Source organism: Rissa tridactyla, chromosome 3, assembly GCF_028500815.1.
Source record: "Rissa tridactyla isolate bRisTri1 chromosome 3, bRisTri1.patW.cur.20221130, whole genome shotgun sequence".
In the NCBI taxonomy this organism is placed as follows: Eukaryota; Metazoa; Chordata; class Aves; order Charadriiformes; family Laridae; genus Rissa; species Rissa tridactyla.
In genome coordinates this window covers 98708133-98725199 of record NC_071468.1, presented here as the reverse complement: position 1 = coordinate 98725199, position 17067 = coordinate 98708133, and the positions used below count along the sequence as shown (strand labels likewise).

General features: G+C 48.5%; 1 protein-coding gene across 2 annotated transcripts in view; it reads right to left on the bottom strand.

The window, feature by feature from the left end:
- KHDRBS2 (KH RNA binding domain containing, signal transduction associated 2) overlaps window positions 1-17067 on the bottom strand; it is a 597540-nt gene that overhangs the window by 277819 nt on the left and 302654 nt on the right. For both annotated transcript variants that reach the window (XM_054195575.1, XM_054195574.1), the window contains exon 2: window positions 4481-4608. In XM_054195575.1, the coding sequence (XP_054051550.1) occupies window positions 4481-4608 (128 nt within the window). The remainder of the gene's footprint in view (window positions 1-4480; window positions 4609-17067) is intronic.

Below are 17067 nucleotides of genomic sequence, written 5' to 3'. Positions count from 1 at the left end.
GTACTTTGTCATTCAAATCACCTGTGAATTCTGTTTTAATACATCACAGAGATTAAAATACCTTACAAGAATTTAGTTGAACAAATAAATTTCATTTCAAGAGCATTGTATTCAACCTGACATGTTATATACAACATAACCAGTTTAAAAAATGACCAAGAATGAGAAAGGTGAATTCATTCAATTCTTTCATTATTCAAAGAACTGTCTTGAGACAGGCAAAACAAAGAATATCAAGAATCTGGAATTTAACTTAATTTACAGTATTCACCAGCACTAGCTTAAGTCTCTTCCCCAGAAACACAGACTCTAAAGCAGGGTGACAGCCTATCAAAGGAAGGGGCTGGATTCTATTCTTTTTTTTTCCCCCAAAAAAATGTAGTTAAACATCCAGGCGAAAGCCAGCAGGAGTTAGGAAGCTCAGCTGAAGCCAGACCATATTTCTGAATGAGACCATTACTGACCATCAGCTAAACCCTTTGTGCAGGGAAGAGGCTTTATTACACTGCATCCTCTGCAGACAGCACCTCAAAGTTTATAACTCTACATCACAGAAGTCATTCAGAGGAATCAACCTGCTTGTCATCTTTGTCACCCCTACCAGATCCTGGTAGTTAGCAGGACATGCTTCCAGTATCTTATATTTCAATAGTTTTCATTATCTAAGAAACCAGTAGAGGGAAAATCGAAATGTAATTCTGTACTTAAACTGAGATTTTTTTAAAAAACTTTCTAACTTTATGACTCACTCTAGCATCAGAGCAAATTGTAATTAATTTCATTTAGTATTATACATATATAATTATATTTATGTAATATATCCTGTTCTCATTTATAGACAAATCTGTCTAATTTCAATAATCATATCATTAGAAAATTATTAAACACAGTATTTTCTTCAGAAGACAGACATTGTACTGATTTCTGTCCCTCACTGAAAAAAAGGAGTGTTCATTATTTCCAGGTGTCATCACCTCCAACTTCACTGCACCTCCCAATCTTCAGTAACTAAGTAACTTGGAAAATTTCTTCCTTACTTAACTGTTGTTTGGGTTTTTTCCAGAATGTGCAATTTCAATGTAACTGAAATTTGATAAAACTGAAATTCTTTAACTTGAAAGTGAACTGTCATACAGTTAAACATCTCAGCATTTTGGATCTAAATTTGTGCATGTTATTTCAACTCCATTAAATTTAGACTAATTTACCTGTTGCTAGATCAGAAGGAAAAGAAATACCCAAATGCAGATTTAACCAAATAAATACTTAATTTCTAGAATGAACAACTGGAAAGAAATCATAAAATCTATTTATTTCAACTGAGTTCCTTCATCTTGAACATACAATAGTGGTTTGGGGAGTTGATGAGGTAGTAACTCGAACCAAAGTAACTCTTTTTTTTAAATTCAAATGAAGAGAAAACGCTTACTAAAAATCAGAGGTTTTCCGGAAAAAATTTCACGACAATGAGTGAAGGTGCAAGTTACACTTGTTTCGGTGTTTTGACCCTAAACCCATACAGTAACTCAGACTCTCTGATCACTAGGTATTGGAATGCAAATGACAAAGTTGCCCATCAAGCCTCTAAATTGTGGCTTTTGATTTTCAGCAACAAGATCATTTCAGAGTCTGTTAGCTTCTTTCTTTTTTTTTTTTACATAACCCACTCTTTTCCCTTATTTGATATATTCAAAATACAACATTCAACTGATAAATGTCGAAGTTTTTATATACAAGCCCTAGGTATTTTCATGCAAGTTTTAAGTTGAACAGCTACAAAAGCTGGAAAATGGAAAGTCAGGAACAAATAGTCTTCTGAGTATTTTTGTTAGTCTGCCTTAGCTGTAATTCACGTATCATGAACGTAAAAAAAATGGCAGTATGGGGCGGGGAAAAGGATCAACGAACACAGGACACTGCATCACTGTTTCAGAAGAAATTTTGAGGGCATTAACCATATCTGCTGCATAGAGGAGTATGTGTAAATGAGACGCTGTTTTTACTTGGGCTGCTGAGATTTAAAATAATTAATCTCAGAAAAGATCACTGCTGAACTATCAAGTAACACCCTTATCTCTTTTTTAGATCCTCGTTTAATAGAAGAGGAGAGAGGCCTGTATCTTTAACAGAGCTGGTAACATAAGACAGCTGTTGCTAATCACAGTCTTTGATTTTATTTTCCTGTTGTCTGCACCAGCAATTTCAGAAATCAGACCACAGACACTTGAGTAGAGACAATTTTATAATACGTATTCTGCAACTTCAAGAGCTCTTTAGCCAGTAGAAGCCTTTTGTGTTCAGTTAACTTTTGCTTAAAGCTAAAATGCTGCTTTTGACTCTACAGCTGTCACTGAAGGGATCTACCCTCACTGCAGCTAAACCTACTGACCGTAGTAAACCTTTAGGCCAAGGGTTCCCTTGAAGCAATTTATATTTCTACATGTAGTTAAAATAAGAGCAAATGTCTTTAAAGGATTGATCTCATTCCTAAATAGAGAGTCTGTAAACCACATATTTTTTTTTTTAATTAGTCAGATTTTTTTTCCCAAAATTTTATACTCATTACTCATAGACACTTTTTTCAGATTTACAGAACCCTGCCCACCCAGCACTTCCCAAAAAAGCTTATCAGCAAACACTGAATGAATAATTTAAAATAACGTTCTTTAAAATATGAATGCCTCTCAGGTGAAATCATACGGCAATGTCCCTAGCTGTTAATAAGTACAGGTCTGATCAACTGCTCTTATTACCATATTCAGCTAAATATATAAAATTACTGTGGGGTCTTTTTATGCGATTTCTAGATTTTTTTCATATTTATAAAGCAATTTGAAGCAAACTTTGTGTACTAATTTTGATTAACTTAGTGTCTACTATTCATCAAGAAAAGATAAGACAGTAGAACCCAGCAATCAGTGGTTTGACACAAATGGCAAATGCAGTCCTTGAAGGATTGTTACTACCTACAGTCCTGGGAATAATTCCATGCTAAGCACGGAATATTGCTAGCAAATCAACTACTGAAACTTTCCAAGAGTATATTTTGCATTACTGAATATGTATTTCATTTCCACAACACTGATTTTTTTTGTTTCACTGCTCAACACCTGTAGAAATGCTTTATATTTTTTACTACTCATTAATATAACAAGCTCATTAAAGTAAATGAAGGTTAATTTAATCATATTCATGCGCTATATTGGATAGATTACATTTGTCTTTTAAATAGTTTGTCTTTCATTCTACTATCTTCATCAAATAGTATTCTGAATAATTATCACATTGCCGTTATAAAGTTACAGCACTGTTACATTCTTATTAAGAACTTCAGGTCACCTATAGCTTGTACACAAAATACCACAAATCTAGTCAAAGCACCTCAGGCTATGTAGCAAGAAAGTAATTCCCTATAGCACTATGTGCATTTCTCAGGTCTTTACCATTTAGATGATTACATTATCTCAGTTTTATATTCACTAGTCAGGAGGTAAATGTCAGCTGGAATCATAGAATCTCAATTTTATTTTTTTTTACACCTCTCATTTTGTTTGACAGGCTTTTTACTCACTGTAATTTAGTGCTCTTACTGATGAAAGTATAAAGCAAAAAGCTGAGAGTGTAATCAAGGCTAATGGTGAACCAAATACCATGTAATAATAAATCAGCAAGAAAAAAAATAGATATAAAAGGAGATGTTTACTATTTCAATTTGAATACTATTAGAACAACTGTTTATATAAAATACAACACTGTACACACACAAAAAAAACCCCCAAAACATTCTCTTCTTTCATGCAAAATAAAAACTAAAACTTCACCCAAGCCGCTGAATTTAGGGCTCTTTTGCAAGAAAAAAAAAAGCTTTTTTAATCATAGTATGTAGCAGTGAGGAGAACAATACACAATATGAACAAAGTATGTGGCAGAAAGACATCTGTATTTTATAAACAGGGACAAACGTTGTCAAAGTCATAGCCTGCAGTAGCCCTGCTGCTTTATCTTTTAAAACTTACTACACTCGAGAAAATCCCCCAACTCCTACACGAAGAAGCTGCAGCACACTTAAGTTGGCTTTTCAGAGTTACTGAAACTTTTTTTCTTTATTCTGATAGAATATATTTTTTTGTTAACTGGTCTTTTACTTTCTAAAAAGATAGTACATGTGAAAAAAACAACTATAAGAAAACACCTCAACAGTTTGCCAAAGGATCAGCTACAAAACCTACTTGAAGTAAAAAAAAAACCAAACAACTCATTCACTTCAATAGTTTTTCTGAAAAGCCCCAAGACAGGAGTTAGAACATATAATAGCTAGTAAGAGGTAAATTCAAATAGGAGCTTCATTTTTAGTTTGTTTGGCTTTTTTTAATAACGTGAAGCCTGTATACGAAGAGTCAATAAAAAATTTTTAAGTGTATGACTTTTTCATCATGCCATTAAGAAAGATTAAACAAGCGTTAGACTATAGTTACAGTACCTTTGGATACTGTTTGACAGGAATCAGAACTCTTTCTGACAGCTTTATGTTTTTGTTGCTGATCACATCAAGGTATTTCTTTTCTTCATCTTCCTTCTTGCCTTCAGAACCCTGAAATTTTTCAATTTCTGAAAAACATTAAAAAAGAGAGCAATCAGTGACACCATATTTGTCATCCTCAGAAACTTTAAACTTACACACTGTAATACAGACTGTGCACTGAACACATGTACTGTCATCTTTGAAGAAATGTGGACTGTCACCTCTGCCTCTCAGCGCTGGCGACAGTCCACAGGTTCTCCTCCACTAATTCTTCCCCATCTGAAACTGAAGCTGAATGAATTCAGTGGCAGATGGAACAGATGAGGCTTATGAATCGGTCTATCAGTCTTTTAGAGAGGATCACATCATCACAGCCTGATGCTATTTTGTACACGTGACCTGCGAGAATTAAGTCAGATTCTAATTGCAATGGCTAACTTTCAGTAAAAATAGTAAAAAACTGAAGAAACTTCTTGTTGTTACTGAGTTTCATTTCAAAGGCATCAGAATTATTTAAAGGTTGTACAAAACAATAGAAGAAATAAAGTTAACTTGCACAAAAAGGTGCTTCATCAAAGAAATGCAGTAAGTAATTATAATATACATAATAATGATGCTATGTGTAACATCTGATAGAATTTACAAAAACAACCCCAAAATAAATTCAGGTTGTGTTGGAGGATTTTTAGTACAAAGGGGTCATCCTGTGAACACTCCAAACACCGAAGAATTGCTAACAACTATGTAGGCTTTGTTAGTTTGAAGGCTATGTGAAAACATTGTAGCGATGTTAGAAATGCTGAGAACAACAAGATATGAGAAAGTGTGCTGAATTCAGCATGCGAAATGTAGAACTTCACCCAGGATATAGGAGGGGTGATTGTCCGCGTGGACAGATGCTTTAACCCAATTATAATATGTTGCTTACCGCATGCACAGCTTGTGCAACCAATCAGCAAATTGTCGGCGCGTGATGCGGAATCAGAACGTCTATAATAACTGAGCTATCTGTGCAATAAACTGGCATTAACCTGATCACATTGGTCGTTGTGTTATTGTCCGAGCCTTCCGCGTCGACAAGGTTGAGTAGGTTTTTGCTCTTTGTTCCCTACAGCTCTATAAGCAACAGATAATAACGAATGATTGAATTTATTACCCTGCAAAGAATACCTAATGCAGTGCCAGAGAGCTCCCTGATACTACAGGTACTATTGAAAAAGCTGCATTTGCAGCAGTGTTATTATTAACAGCAAAGAAAATGGCAATGCTTATAAAGAGTTAATTATAATTGAATCATAGCTGTAAAGGGACAGCTGTGGCTATGAGAAACATGCAGTTTCAAGGCACAGAAAACAAGCATGGAAAAAAGTAACACAGTGACAGAAATCTCTAACATATATACAAATTACTTTGACTTAAAACAAACATTATGAAAAATGTACCTAAGGAAACAGCCCGCATCACAATTTGTTAATAAATGTTTATGCAGCCTCTTCTAGATCAAATAATTTATTTAAAGCCTGCAAGAGCAGACAGATCTCAAACGCCACTGTTATAAGCTCTTCTGAAACAACTCAGAGAACACACCTAAAGGAACTCACATGGGATACACCTTCCCTAATTTAACATTAAAAACTTATTTTAATAGTAACTAAAAGCATCAGGAAGAGAAGTTTCATTTCTATAAAATATCTTAATATGCCTGGAAAATATGTGGTATGTTGCAACCAGTGGGAGAAACCATCAATTAAGCATGAGCTTAAAAAGCAATATTCTGTACTAAAATACACAGTTAAAGCAGGTTAAACAGATGTGAAGTTCTTTTAAGATAGCTCCGACACAATTATACAACGGTTTCTGCTTTTAGGGTACAGAGGGAAGAGACAAAGGTGAACGATGGAAGGAAACGTGTTGTGTTGGAATGTAATGAAATGAAGGAATGAATTTCACAGATCCATTGTGAACACAAATAAGTGAGTAATTCTCAAAGGCAAGTGAAAAAAGTGTGTATCTATTTGTATGTATATATTAAACTAGAACCATAGGATCCTAGAATCATTTCAATCGAAAAAGACCCTTAAGATCAAGATCAACCGTTAAGATAACACTGGCAGGTCCACCATTAAACCATGTACCTAAACACCACGGCCTCATTTTTTTAAAATATCTCTAAGGATGATGATTCAACCACTTTCTTGGGAAGCCTGTTCCAATCCTTGACAAAACTTCTGGGAAAGAAACTTTCAAATTAAACCTCTCCTGGCGCCACTTCAGTCCCAAAAGGTTTGAGACATCACCAGGGAGTCACTGTGATGCCCAGAGCCTCACGTTGAATGCCCGCAGTGGCATTTGAATGCCCGGGACCTCCGGAGGTCATCTCGCCCAAGCTCCCCTGCTCAAGCAGAGTTGCCTACGGACGGTGGCCCAGGACCGCAGCCAGACAGCTTTGGAGTATCTCCAAGGAGGGAGACTCCACAAGCTGCCTGGCATGGCATATCTGTGCCAGTGCTCAGTCACCCTCACGGTAAAAAAGGGGTTCCTGATGTTCAGAGGGAACCTCCTGGGTTTCGCTTTGTGCCCAATGCCACTGCGCGCCCCTGAAAAGAGCCTGGCTCTCTCTTCTTTGCGCTCACTCTTTGGCTACTGATATGCTTTGAAAATGATTTCCCCCAAAGTCTTCTCTTCTCCAGGCTGAACTGCCTGCAGGCAGCTTTCTCAGCCCTCCCTCACAGGAGAGGTGCTCCAGTCCCCTCATCATCCTGACGGACCTTTAGAGGACTCTCCCCACTATGTCCATCTCTCTCTTGTGCTGGGTGGGCAGCCCAGCACCGGACACAGTACTCCAGCTGTGGCCTCACCGGTGCTAAGCAGAGGGGGAAGGACCACCTCCCTCCACCTGCAAGGACGGACAAGGAGTAAGAAATGCCTTGAGCTGCTTTATTTCTAAAACAGAACGTAGTGCTGCATCTGAACACTGAGACCTGGTGTCCAAATTGCTATGAAAAATACGGCAACGGGGTTCTGCTGGACAGGGGGGCGGTCGCGTGAGATGAGAGCTGTCGGGGAAATTGTTGTTCCCCGAGGCCACGGCTTGTGTCTTCTGGGTGTGCTCCCCAAAAGCTCTGTGATGTCACCAGGCAGTCGTCGTGACGCCCGCGACATCAATCCTTTTGGGGCGTGGGGTAGCCCCGAAGGCCCACAGTGCTGTCCTCGTCCGCCGGGGATAGACGTCTGCAGCTGAGGGGACGAAGAACCCGTAGTCCTGCAGGCTCCCTTCTGAAGCCACAGAGAGGATCTGCCGGACAGGGACACCGGCAGGGCCCAGGGTGTTGGGCCTCACCTGCCGCCACCCCAGGCTCGGACTGCTGTTGACGAGAGGCCAGCAACCGCTTCCCGGCCTTCCCAGTTCCTGTCTGCACCTGCCGTAGAGGTGAGACACCACCCTGCCCTGACAGCAGCAACATCCAAAGATGCCTCTGGTGTCACTCCTCTGCCCGGGGACAGTCCCTGCTGTTTGCGGCAGCACAAGCACAGCCCCGAGGCAGAGGGGGCAACTCCTGAGCGCTCCACTTCCACAGCTTTGCCGCTTCGTGCAGGTTGCATCTCCAGGGCAGGTCATGACTTTTGTATCTCTTTTGCTTGCAGTGCGAGATGGCGTTGGAAGAGGACGTGGCAGAAGACAACACCTCCTCCCCTGCTGCCAGCAACACTCAGGTGCCCCAGGCCACGGCAACGGATGCTGCGGAGGACCTACAATGCCCAATATGCTTGGACAGGATTAGCAACCAAGGCTCCATGGCCTGCTGCAGACACGTTTTCTGTTTTTCCTGCATATTCAACTGGGCGCGCATAAGATCCGTGTGCCCCATCTGTCAGGAGCCTTTCCACCACATCTACCGCAAGGTGGGACCCAGTAACTACGAGGTCTACCACATCGCGCAGGAGAACACCTCCGCCAGCCGGGCAGCAAGAAGGAGGAGATCTCGGGCCCGACCTGCGGAAAGGAGGCGGCGCCACTCCTCAGGCCGCCAGCGCCGCAGCTCCTCCAGCAGAGGCCGTGGCAGGGGCCATGCCGGGGCCTCAGACAGAGCCCGAAGCGGGACCCCGAGGCGACACCGTGGTGGCCACAGCAGGGCTGAGCACGACCCCTCGAGCACCAGGAGACGGCACCAGAGCAGGGCTCAGGACACTGCTCGTGACGAGGGCCGAGCTCCAAGGGCTCAACGGGACGCCCCGGCCTCCTCGCGGAGGGGCGAGCACCGTCAGCGGGGAGGCCGGGTTTCCTCCAGGCACCGCCAGGCCACACGGAGCCCGTCCCAGAGGAGATCCCGCAGCACTCACCGCCGAACACAGCCGGGGCACCAAAGGAGAAGGGATCGCGACGAGGGCCGAGCTCTCAGCCCTGAACGGCGAGTCTCAGCTTCTCCCGGAAGGAGCGACCGCCGACAGCGACGAAGTCGCCTTCCCTCCACAGAACGGCGGGCCACCAGGAGCCAATCGCGGCGGAGGTCCCGCAGCTGAAAATCTACAGGGACTCTTACAGGGCCTTTTAGGGGTAGGATGATAATAGGATAGAAACTTGGGTGTTGGTTTTCTCATACTGTTCTATCTTACACTTGTCTATTAAAAGTTGGAGCGAACATTTCATAGAGGTGTGCTTTTTCTCCTTCTGTTGCGTTTCCACAGTACCATCAAGGGAAGATGGTAGCGCTTTTTCTCCAGTCTGCCCTGCTACCAATGACGCCAACGGCGTATTAGAAAACCTCTTGTCCTTCCACATCACCCCTTTTCTCACAGTTCACCCCAAATACTCCCCAGAAGAACTTTTCCTGTTACCACTCTTCTCACAAGGCGGCACTGAGAAGTGAAGTCAATTTACGATTGCTCTGCTCTATGGCAAAGGAACCGCGCACAATGCCAGTCCAAGTTTAAGGGCCGGTAGCAAGCCTTTGAAATGCTTACTTTCTTCTCCCTCCTCCTCAGAGACTTGAAAAGTAACCCCCAAAGCCTTATGGAGAAATTTGCCCCCGTACAGAGCCTCACGTTGAATGCCCGCAGTGGGAAGACATGTTACAGACCCTTAAGACCACCTCCAAAGACTACCAAGGTCATTAGAAAACAACGGCGCACCAAGAACATTCTGACTTTCTAGTAAGACTGGTGGCAAGAGGAGCTTTCTCAAAAGACAGAGGTGATACAATAAATCAATTACCAGACCCCAACAAAATGGAGTAAATGGCTGTGTTTAACTGAAGTCGCCCTCCTTCCCCACGCTCCGTGTGTCACTCCACGACTATGCTTTCTCGACTTGCACAAAGTGTGCTTTGAGGCACAGATTCACACAACGGTTGAGGTGGGAAGGGACCTCCGCAGGTCATCTCGCCCAAGCTCCCCTGCTCAAGCAGAGTCGCCTACGGACGGTGGCCCAGGACCGCAGCCAGACAGCTTTGGAGTATCTCCAAGGAGGGAGACTCCACAAGCTGCCTGGCATGGCATATCTGTGCCAGTGCTCAGTCACCCTCACGGTAAAAAAGGGGTTCCTGATGTTCAGAGGGAACCTCCTGGGTTTCGCTTTGTGCCCAATGCCACTGCGCGCCCCTGAAAAGAGCCTGGCTCTCTCTTCTTTGCGCTCACTCTTTGGCTACTGATATGCTTTGAAAATGATTTCCCCCAAAGTCTTCTCTTCTCCAGGCTGAACTGCCTGCAGGCAGCTTTCTCAGCCCTCCCTCACAGGAGAGGTGCTCCAGTCCCCTCATCATCCTGATGGACCTTTAGAGGACTCTCCCCACTATGTCCATCTCTCTCTTTCTCTTGTGCTGGGTGGGCAGCCCAGCACCGGACACAGTACTCCAGCTGTGGCCTCACCGGTGCTAAGCAGAGGGGGAAGGACCACCTCCCTCCACCTGCAAGGACGGACAAGGAGTAAGAAATGCCTTGAGCTGCTTTATTTCTAAAACAGAACGTAGTGCTGCATCTGAGCACTGAGACCTGGTGTCCAAATTGCTATGAAAAATACGGCAACGGGGTTCTGCTGGACAGGGGGGCGGTCGCGTGAGATGAGAGCTGTCGGGGAAATTGTTGTTCCCCGAGGCCACGGCTTGTGTCTTCTGGGTGTGCTCCCCAAAAGCTCTGTGATGTCACCAGGCAGTCGTCGTGACGCCCGCGACATCAATCCTTTTGGGGCGTGGGGCAGCCCCGAAGGCCCACAGTGCTGTCCTCGTCCGCCGGGGATAGACGTCTGCAGCTGAGGGGACGAAGAACCCGTAGTCCTGCAGGCTCCCTTCTGAAGCCACAGAGAGGATCTGCCGGACAGGGACACCGGCAGGGCCCAGGGTGTTGGGCCTCACCTGCCGCCACCCCAGGCTCGGACTGCTGTTGACGAGAGGCCAGCAACCGCTTCCCGGCCTTCCCAGTTCCCGTCTGCACCTGCCGTAGAGGTGAGACACCACCCTGCCCTGACAGCAGCAACATCCAAAGATGCCTCTGGTGTCACTCCTCTGCCCGGGGACAGTCCCTGCTGTTTGCGGCAGCACAAGCACAGCCCCGAGGCAGAGGGGGCAACTCTTGAGCGCTCCACTTCCACAGCTTTGCCGCTTCGTGCAGGTTGCATCTCCAGGGCAGGTCATGACTTTTGTATCTCTTTTGCTTGCAGTGCGAGATGGCGTTGGAAGAGGACGTGGCAGAAGACAACACCTCCTCCCCTGCTGCCAGCAACACTCAGGTGCCCCAGGCCACGGCAACGGATGCTGCGGAGGACCTACAATGCCCAATATGCTTGGACAGGATTAGCAACCAAGGCTCCATGGCCTGCTGCAGACACGTTTTCTGTTTTTCCTGCATATTCAACTGGGCGCGCATAAGATCCGTGTGCCCCATCTGTCAGGAGCCTTTCCACCACATCTACCGCAAGGTGGGACCCAGTAACTACGAGGTCTACCACATCGCGCAGGAGAACACCTCCGCCAGCCGGGCAGCAAGAAGGAGGAGATCTCGGGCCCGACCTGCGGAAAGGAGGCGGCGCCACTCCTCAGGCCGCCAGCGCCGCAGCTCCTCCAGCAGAGGCCGTGGCAGGGGCCATGCCGGGGCCTCACACAGAGCCCGAAGCGGGACCCCGAGGCGACACCGTGGTGGCCACAGCAGGGCTGAGCACGACCCCTCGAGCACCAGGAGACGGCACCAGAGCAGGGCTCAGGACACTGCTCGTGACGAGGGCCGAGCTCCAAGGGCTCAACGGGACGCCCCGGCCTCCTCGCGGAGGGGCGAGCACCGTCAGCGGGGAGGCCGGGTTTCCTCCAGGCACCGCCAGGCCACACGGAGCCCGTCCCAGAGGAGATCCCGCAGCACTCACCGCCGAACACAGCCGGGGCACCAAAGGAGAAGGGATCGCGACGAGGGCCGAGCTCTCAGCCCTGAACGGCGAGTCTCAGCTTCTCCCGGAAGGAGCGACCGCCGACAGCGACGAAGTCGCCTTCCCTCCACAGAACGGCGGGCCACCAGGAGCCAATCGCGGCGGAGGTCCCGCAGCTGAAAATCTACAGGGACTCTTACAAGGCCTTTTAGGGGTAGGATGATAATAGGATAGAAACTTGGGTGTTGGTTTTCTCATACTGTTCTATCTTACACTTGTCTATTAAAAGTTGGAGTGAACATTTCATAGAGGTGTGCTTTTTCTCCTTCTGTTGCGTTTCCACAGTACCATCAAGGGAAGACGGTAGCGCTTTTTCTCCAGTCTGCCCTGCTACCAATGACGCCAACGGCGTATTAGAAAACCTCTTGTCCTTCCACATCACCCCTTTTCTCACAGTTCACCCCAAATACTCCCCAGAAGAACTTTTCCTGTTACCACTCTTCTCACAAGGCGGCACTGAGAAGTGAAGTCAATTTACGATTGCTCTGCTCTATGGCAAAGGGACCGCGCACAATGCCAGTCCAAGTTTAAGGGCCGGTAGCAAGCCTTTGAAATGCTTACTTTCTTCTCCCTCCTCCTCAGAGACTTGAAAAGTAACCCCCAAAGCCTTATGGAGAAATTTGCCCCCGTACAGAGCCTCACGTTGAATGCCCGCAGTGGGAAGACATGTTACAGACCCTTAAGACCACCTCCAAAGACTACCAAGGTCATTAGAAAACAACGGCGCACCAAGAACATTCTGACTTTCTAGTAAGACTGGTGGCAAGAGGAGCTTTCTCAAAAGACAGAGGTGATACAATAAATCAATTACCAGACCCCAACAAAATGGAGTAAATGGCTGTGTTTAACTGAAGTCGCCCTCCTTCCCCACGCTCCGTGTGTCACTCCACGACTATGCTTTCTCGACTTGCACAAAGTGTGCTTTGAGGCACAGATTCACACAACGGTTGAGGTGGGAAGGGACCTCCGCAGGTCATCTCGCCCAAGCTCCCCTGCTCAAGCAGAGTCGCCTACGGACGGTGGCCCAGGACCGCAGCCAGACAGCTTTGGAGTATCTCCAAGGAGGGAGACTCCACAAGCTGCCTGGCATGGCATATCTGTGCCAGTGCTCAGTCACCCTCACGGTAAAAAAGGGGTTCCTGATGTTCAGAGGGAACCTCCTGGGTTTCGCTTTGTGCCCAATGCCACTGCGCGCCCCTGAAAAGAGCCTGGCTCTCTCTTCTTTGCGCTCACTCTTTGGCTACTGATATGCTTTGAAAATGATTTCCCCCAAAGTCTTCTCTTCTCCAGGCTGAACTGCCTGCAGGCAGCTTTCTCAGCCCTCCCTCACAGGAGAGGTGCTCCAGTCCCCTCATCATCCTGACGGACCTTTAGAGGACTCTCTCCACTATGTCCATCTCTCTCTTGTGCTGGGTGGGCAGCCCAGCACCGGACACAGTACTCCAGCTGTGGCCTCACCGGTGCTAAGCAGAGGGGGAAGGACCACCTCCCTCCACCTGCAAGGACGGACAAGGAGTAAGAAATGCCTTGAGCTGCTTTATTTCTAAAACAGAACGTAGTGCTGCATCTGAGCACTGAGACCTGGTGTCCAAATTGCTATGAAAAATACGGCAACGGGGTTCTGCTGGACAGGGGGGCGGTCGCGTGAGATGAGAGCTGTCGGGGAAATTGTTGTTCCCCGAGGCCACGGCTTGTGTCTTCTGGGTGTGCTCCCCAAAAGCTCTGTGATGTCACCAGGCAGTCGTCGTGACGCCCGCGACATCAATCCTTTTGGGGCGTGGGGCAGCCCCGAAGGCCCACAGTGCTGTCCTCGTCCGCCGGGGATAGACGTCTGCAGCTGAGGGGACGAAGAACCCGTAGTCCTGCAGGCTCCCTTCTGAAGCCACAGAGAGGATCTGCCGGACAGGGACACCGGCAGGGCCCAGGGTGTTGGGCCTCACCTGCCGCCACCCCAGGCTCGGACTGCTGTTGACGAGAGGCCAGCAACCGCTTCCCGGCCTTCCCAGTTCCCGTCTGCACCTGCCGTAGAGGTGAGACACCACCCTGCCCTGACAGCAGCAACATCCAAAGATGCCTCTGGTGTCACTCCTCTGCCCGGGGACAGTCCCTGCTGTTTGCGGCAGCACAAGCACAGCCCCGAGGCAGAGGGGGCAACTCTTGAGCGCTCCACTTCCACAGCTTTGCCGCTTCGTGCAGGTTGCATCTCCAGGGCAGGTCATGACTTTTGTATCTCTTTTGCTTGCAGTGCGAGATGGCGTTGGAAGAGGACGTGGCAGAAGACAACACCTCCTCCCCTGCTGCCAGCAACACTCAGGTGCCCCAGGCCACGGCAACGGATGCTGCGGAGGACCTACAATGCCCAATATGCTTGGACAGGATTAGCAACCAAGGCTCCATGGCCTGCTGCAGACACGTTTTCTGTTTTTCCTGCATATTCAACTGGGCGCGCATAAGATCCGTGTGCCCCATCTGTCAGGAGCCTTTCCACCACATCTACCGCAAGGTGGGACCCAGTAACTACGAGGTCTACCACATCGCGCAGGAGAACACCTCCGCCAGCCGGGCAGCAAGAAGGAGGAGATCTCGGGCCCGACCTGCGGAAAGGAGGCGGCGCCACTCCTCAGGCCGCCAGCGCCGCAGCTCCTCCAGCAGAGGCCGTGGCAGGGGCCATGCCGGGGCCTCACACAGAGCCCGAAGCGGGACCCCGAGGCGACACCGTGGTGGCCACAGCAGGGCTGAGCACGACCCCTCGAGCACCAGGAGACGGCACCAGAGCAGGGCTCAGGACACTGCTCGTGACGAGGGCCGAGCTCCAAGGGCTCAACGGGACGCCCCGGCCTCCTCGCGGAGGGGCGAGCACCGTCAGCGGGGAGGCCGGGTTTCCTCCAGGCACCGCCAGGCCACACGGAGCCCGTCCCAGAGGAGATCCCGCAGCACTCACCGCCGAACACAGCCGGGGCACCAAAGGAGAAGGGATCGCGACGAGGGCCGAGCTCTCAGCCCTGAACGGCGAGTCTCAGCTTCTCCCGGAAGGAGCGACCGCCGACAGCGACGAAGTCGCCTTCCCTCCACAGAACGGCGGGCCACCAGGAGCCAATCGCGGCGGAGGTCCCGCAGCTGAAAATCTACAGGGACTCTTACAAGGCCTTTTAGGGGTAGGATGATAATAGGATAGAAACTTGGGTGTTGGTTTTCTCATACTGTTCTATCTTACACTTGTCTATTAAAAGTTGGAGTGAACATTTCATAGAGGTGTGCTTTTTCTCCTTCTGTTGCGTTTCCACAGTACCATCAAGGGAAGACGGTAGCGCTTTTTCTCCAGTCTGCCCTGCTACCAATGACGCCAACGGCGTATTAGAAAACCTCTTGTCCTTCCACATCACCCCTTTTCTCACAGTTCACCCCAAATACTCCCCAGAAGAACTTTTCCTGTTACCACTCTTCTCACAAGGCGGCACTGAGAAGTGAAGTCAATTTACGATTGCTCTGCTCTATGGCAAAGGGACCGCGCACAATGCCAGTCCAAGTTTAAGGGCCGGTAGCAAGCCTTTGAAATGCTTACTTTCTTCTCCCTCCTCCTCAGAGACTTGAAAAGTAACCCCCAAAGCCTTATGGAGAAATTTGCCCCCGTACAGAGCCTCACGTTGAATGCCCGCAGTGGGAAGACATGTTACAGACCCTTAAGACCACCTCCAAAGACTACCAAGGTCATTAGAAAACAACGGCGCACCAAGAACATTCTGACTTTCTAGTAAGACTGGTGGCAAGAGGAGCTTTCTCAAAAGACAGAGGTGATACAATAAATCAATTACCAGACCCCAACAAAATGGAGTAAATGGCTGTGTTTAACTGAAGTCGCCCTCCTTCCCCACGCTCCGTGTGTCACTCCACGACTATGCTTTCTCGACTTGCACAAAGTGTGCTTTGAGGCACAGATTCACACAACGGTTGAGGTGGGAAGGGACCTCCGCAGGTCATCTCGCCCAAGCTCCCCTGCTCAAGCAGAGTCGCCTACGGACGGTGGCCCAGGACCGCAGCCAGACAGCTTTGGAGTATCTCCAAGGAGGGAGACTCCACAAGCTGCCTGGCATGGCATATCTGTGCCAGTGCTCAGTCACCCTCACGGTAAAAAAGGGGTTCCTGATGTTCAGAGGGAACCTCCTGGGTTTCGCTTTGTGCCCAATGCCACTGCGCGCCCCTGAAAAGAGCCTGGCTCTCTCTTCTTTGCGCTCACTCTTTGGCTACTGATATGCTTTGAAAATGATTTCCCCCAAAGTCTTCTCTTCTCCAGGCTGAACTGCCTGCAGGCAGCTTTCTCAGCCCTCCCTCACAGGAGAGGTGCTCCAGTCCCCTCATCATCCTGATGGACCTTTAGAGGACTCTCTCCACTATGTCCATCTCTCTCTTTCTCTTGTGCTGGGTGGGCAGCCCAGCACCGGACACAGTACTCCAGCTGTGGCCTCACCGGTGCTAAGCAGAGGGGGAAGGACCACCTCCCTCCACCTGCAAGGACGGACAAGGAGTAAGAAATGCCTTGAGCTGCTTTATTTCTAAAACAGAACGTAGTGCTGCATCTGAGCACTGAGACCTGGTGTCCAAATTGCTATGAAAAATACGGCAACGGGGTTCTGCTGGACAGGGGGGCGGTCGCGTGAGATGAGAGCTGTCGGGGAAATTGTTGTTCCCCGAGGCCACGGCTTGTGTCTTCTGGGTGTGCTCCCCAAAAGCTCTGTGATGTCACCAGGCAGTCGTCGTGACGCCCGCGACATCAATCCTTTTGGGGCGTGGGGCAGCCCCGAAGGCCCACAGTGCTGTCCTCGTCCGCCGGGGATAGACGTCTGCAGCTGAGGGGACGAAGAACCCGTAGTCCTGCAGGCTCCCTTCTGAAGCCACAGAGAGGATCTGCCGGACAGGGACACCGGCAGGGCCCAGGGTGTTGGGCCTCACCTGCCGCCACCCCAGGCTCGGACTGCTGTTGACGAGAGGCCAGCAACCGCTTCCCGGCCTTCCCAGTTCCCGTCTGCACCTGCCGTAGAGGTGAGACACCACCCTGCCCTGACAGCAGCAACATCCAAAGATGCCTCTGGTGTCACTCCTCTGCCCGGGGACAGTCCCTGCTGTTTGCGGCAGCACAAGC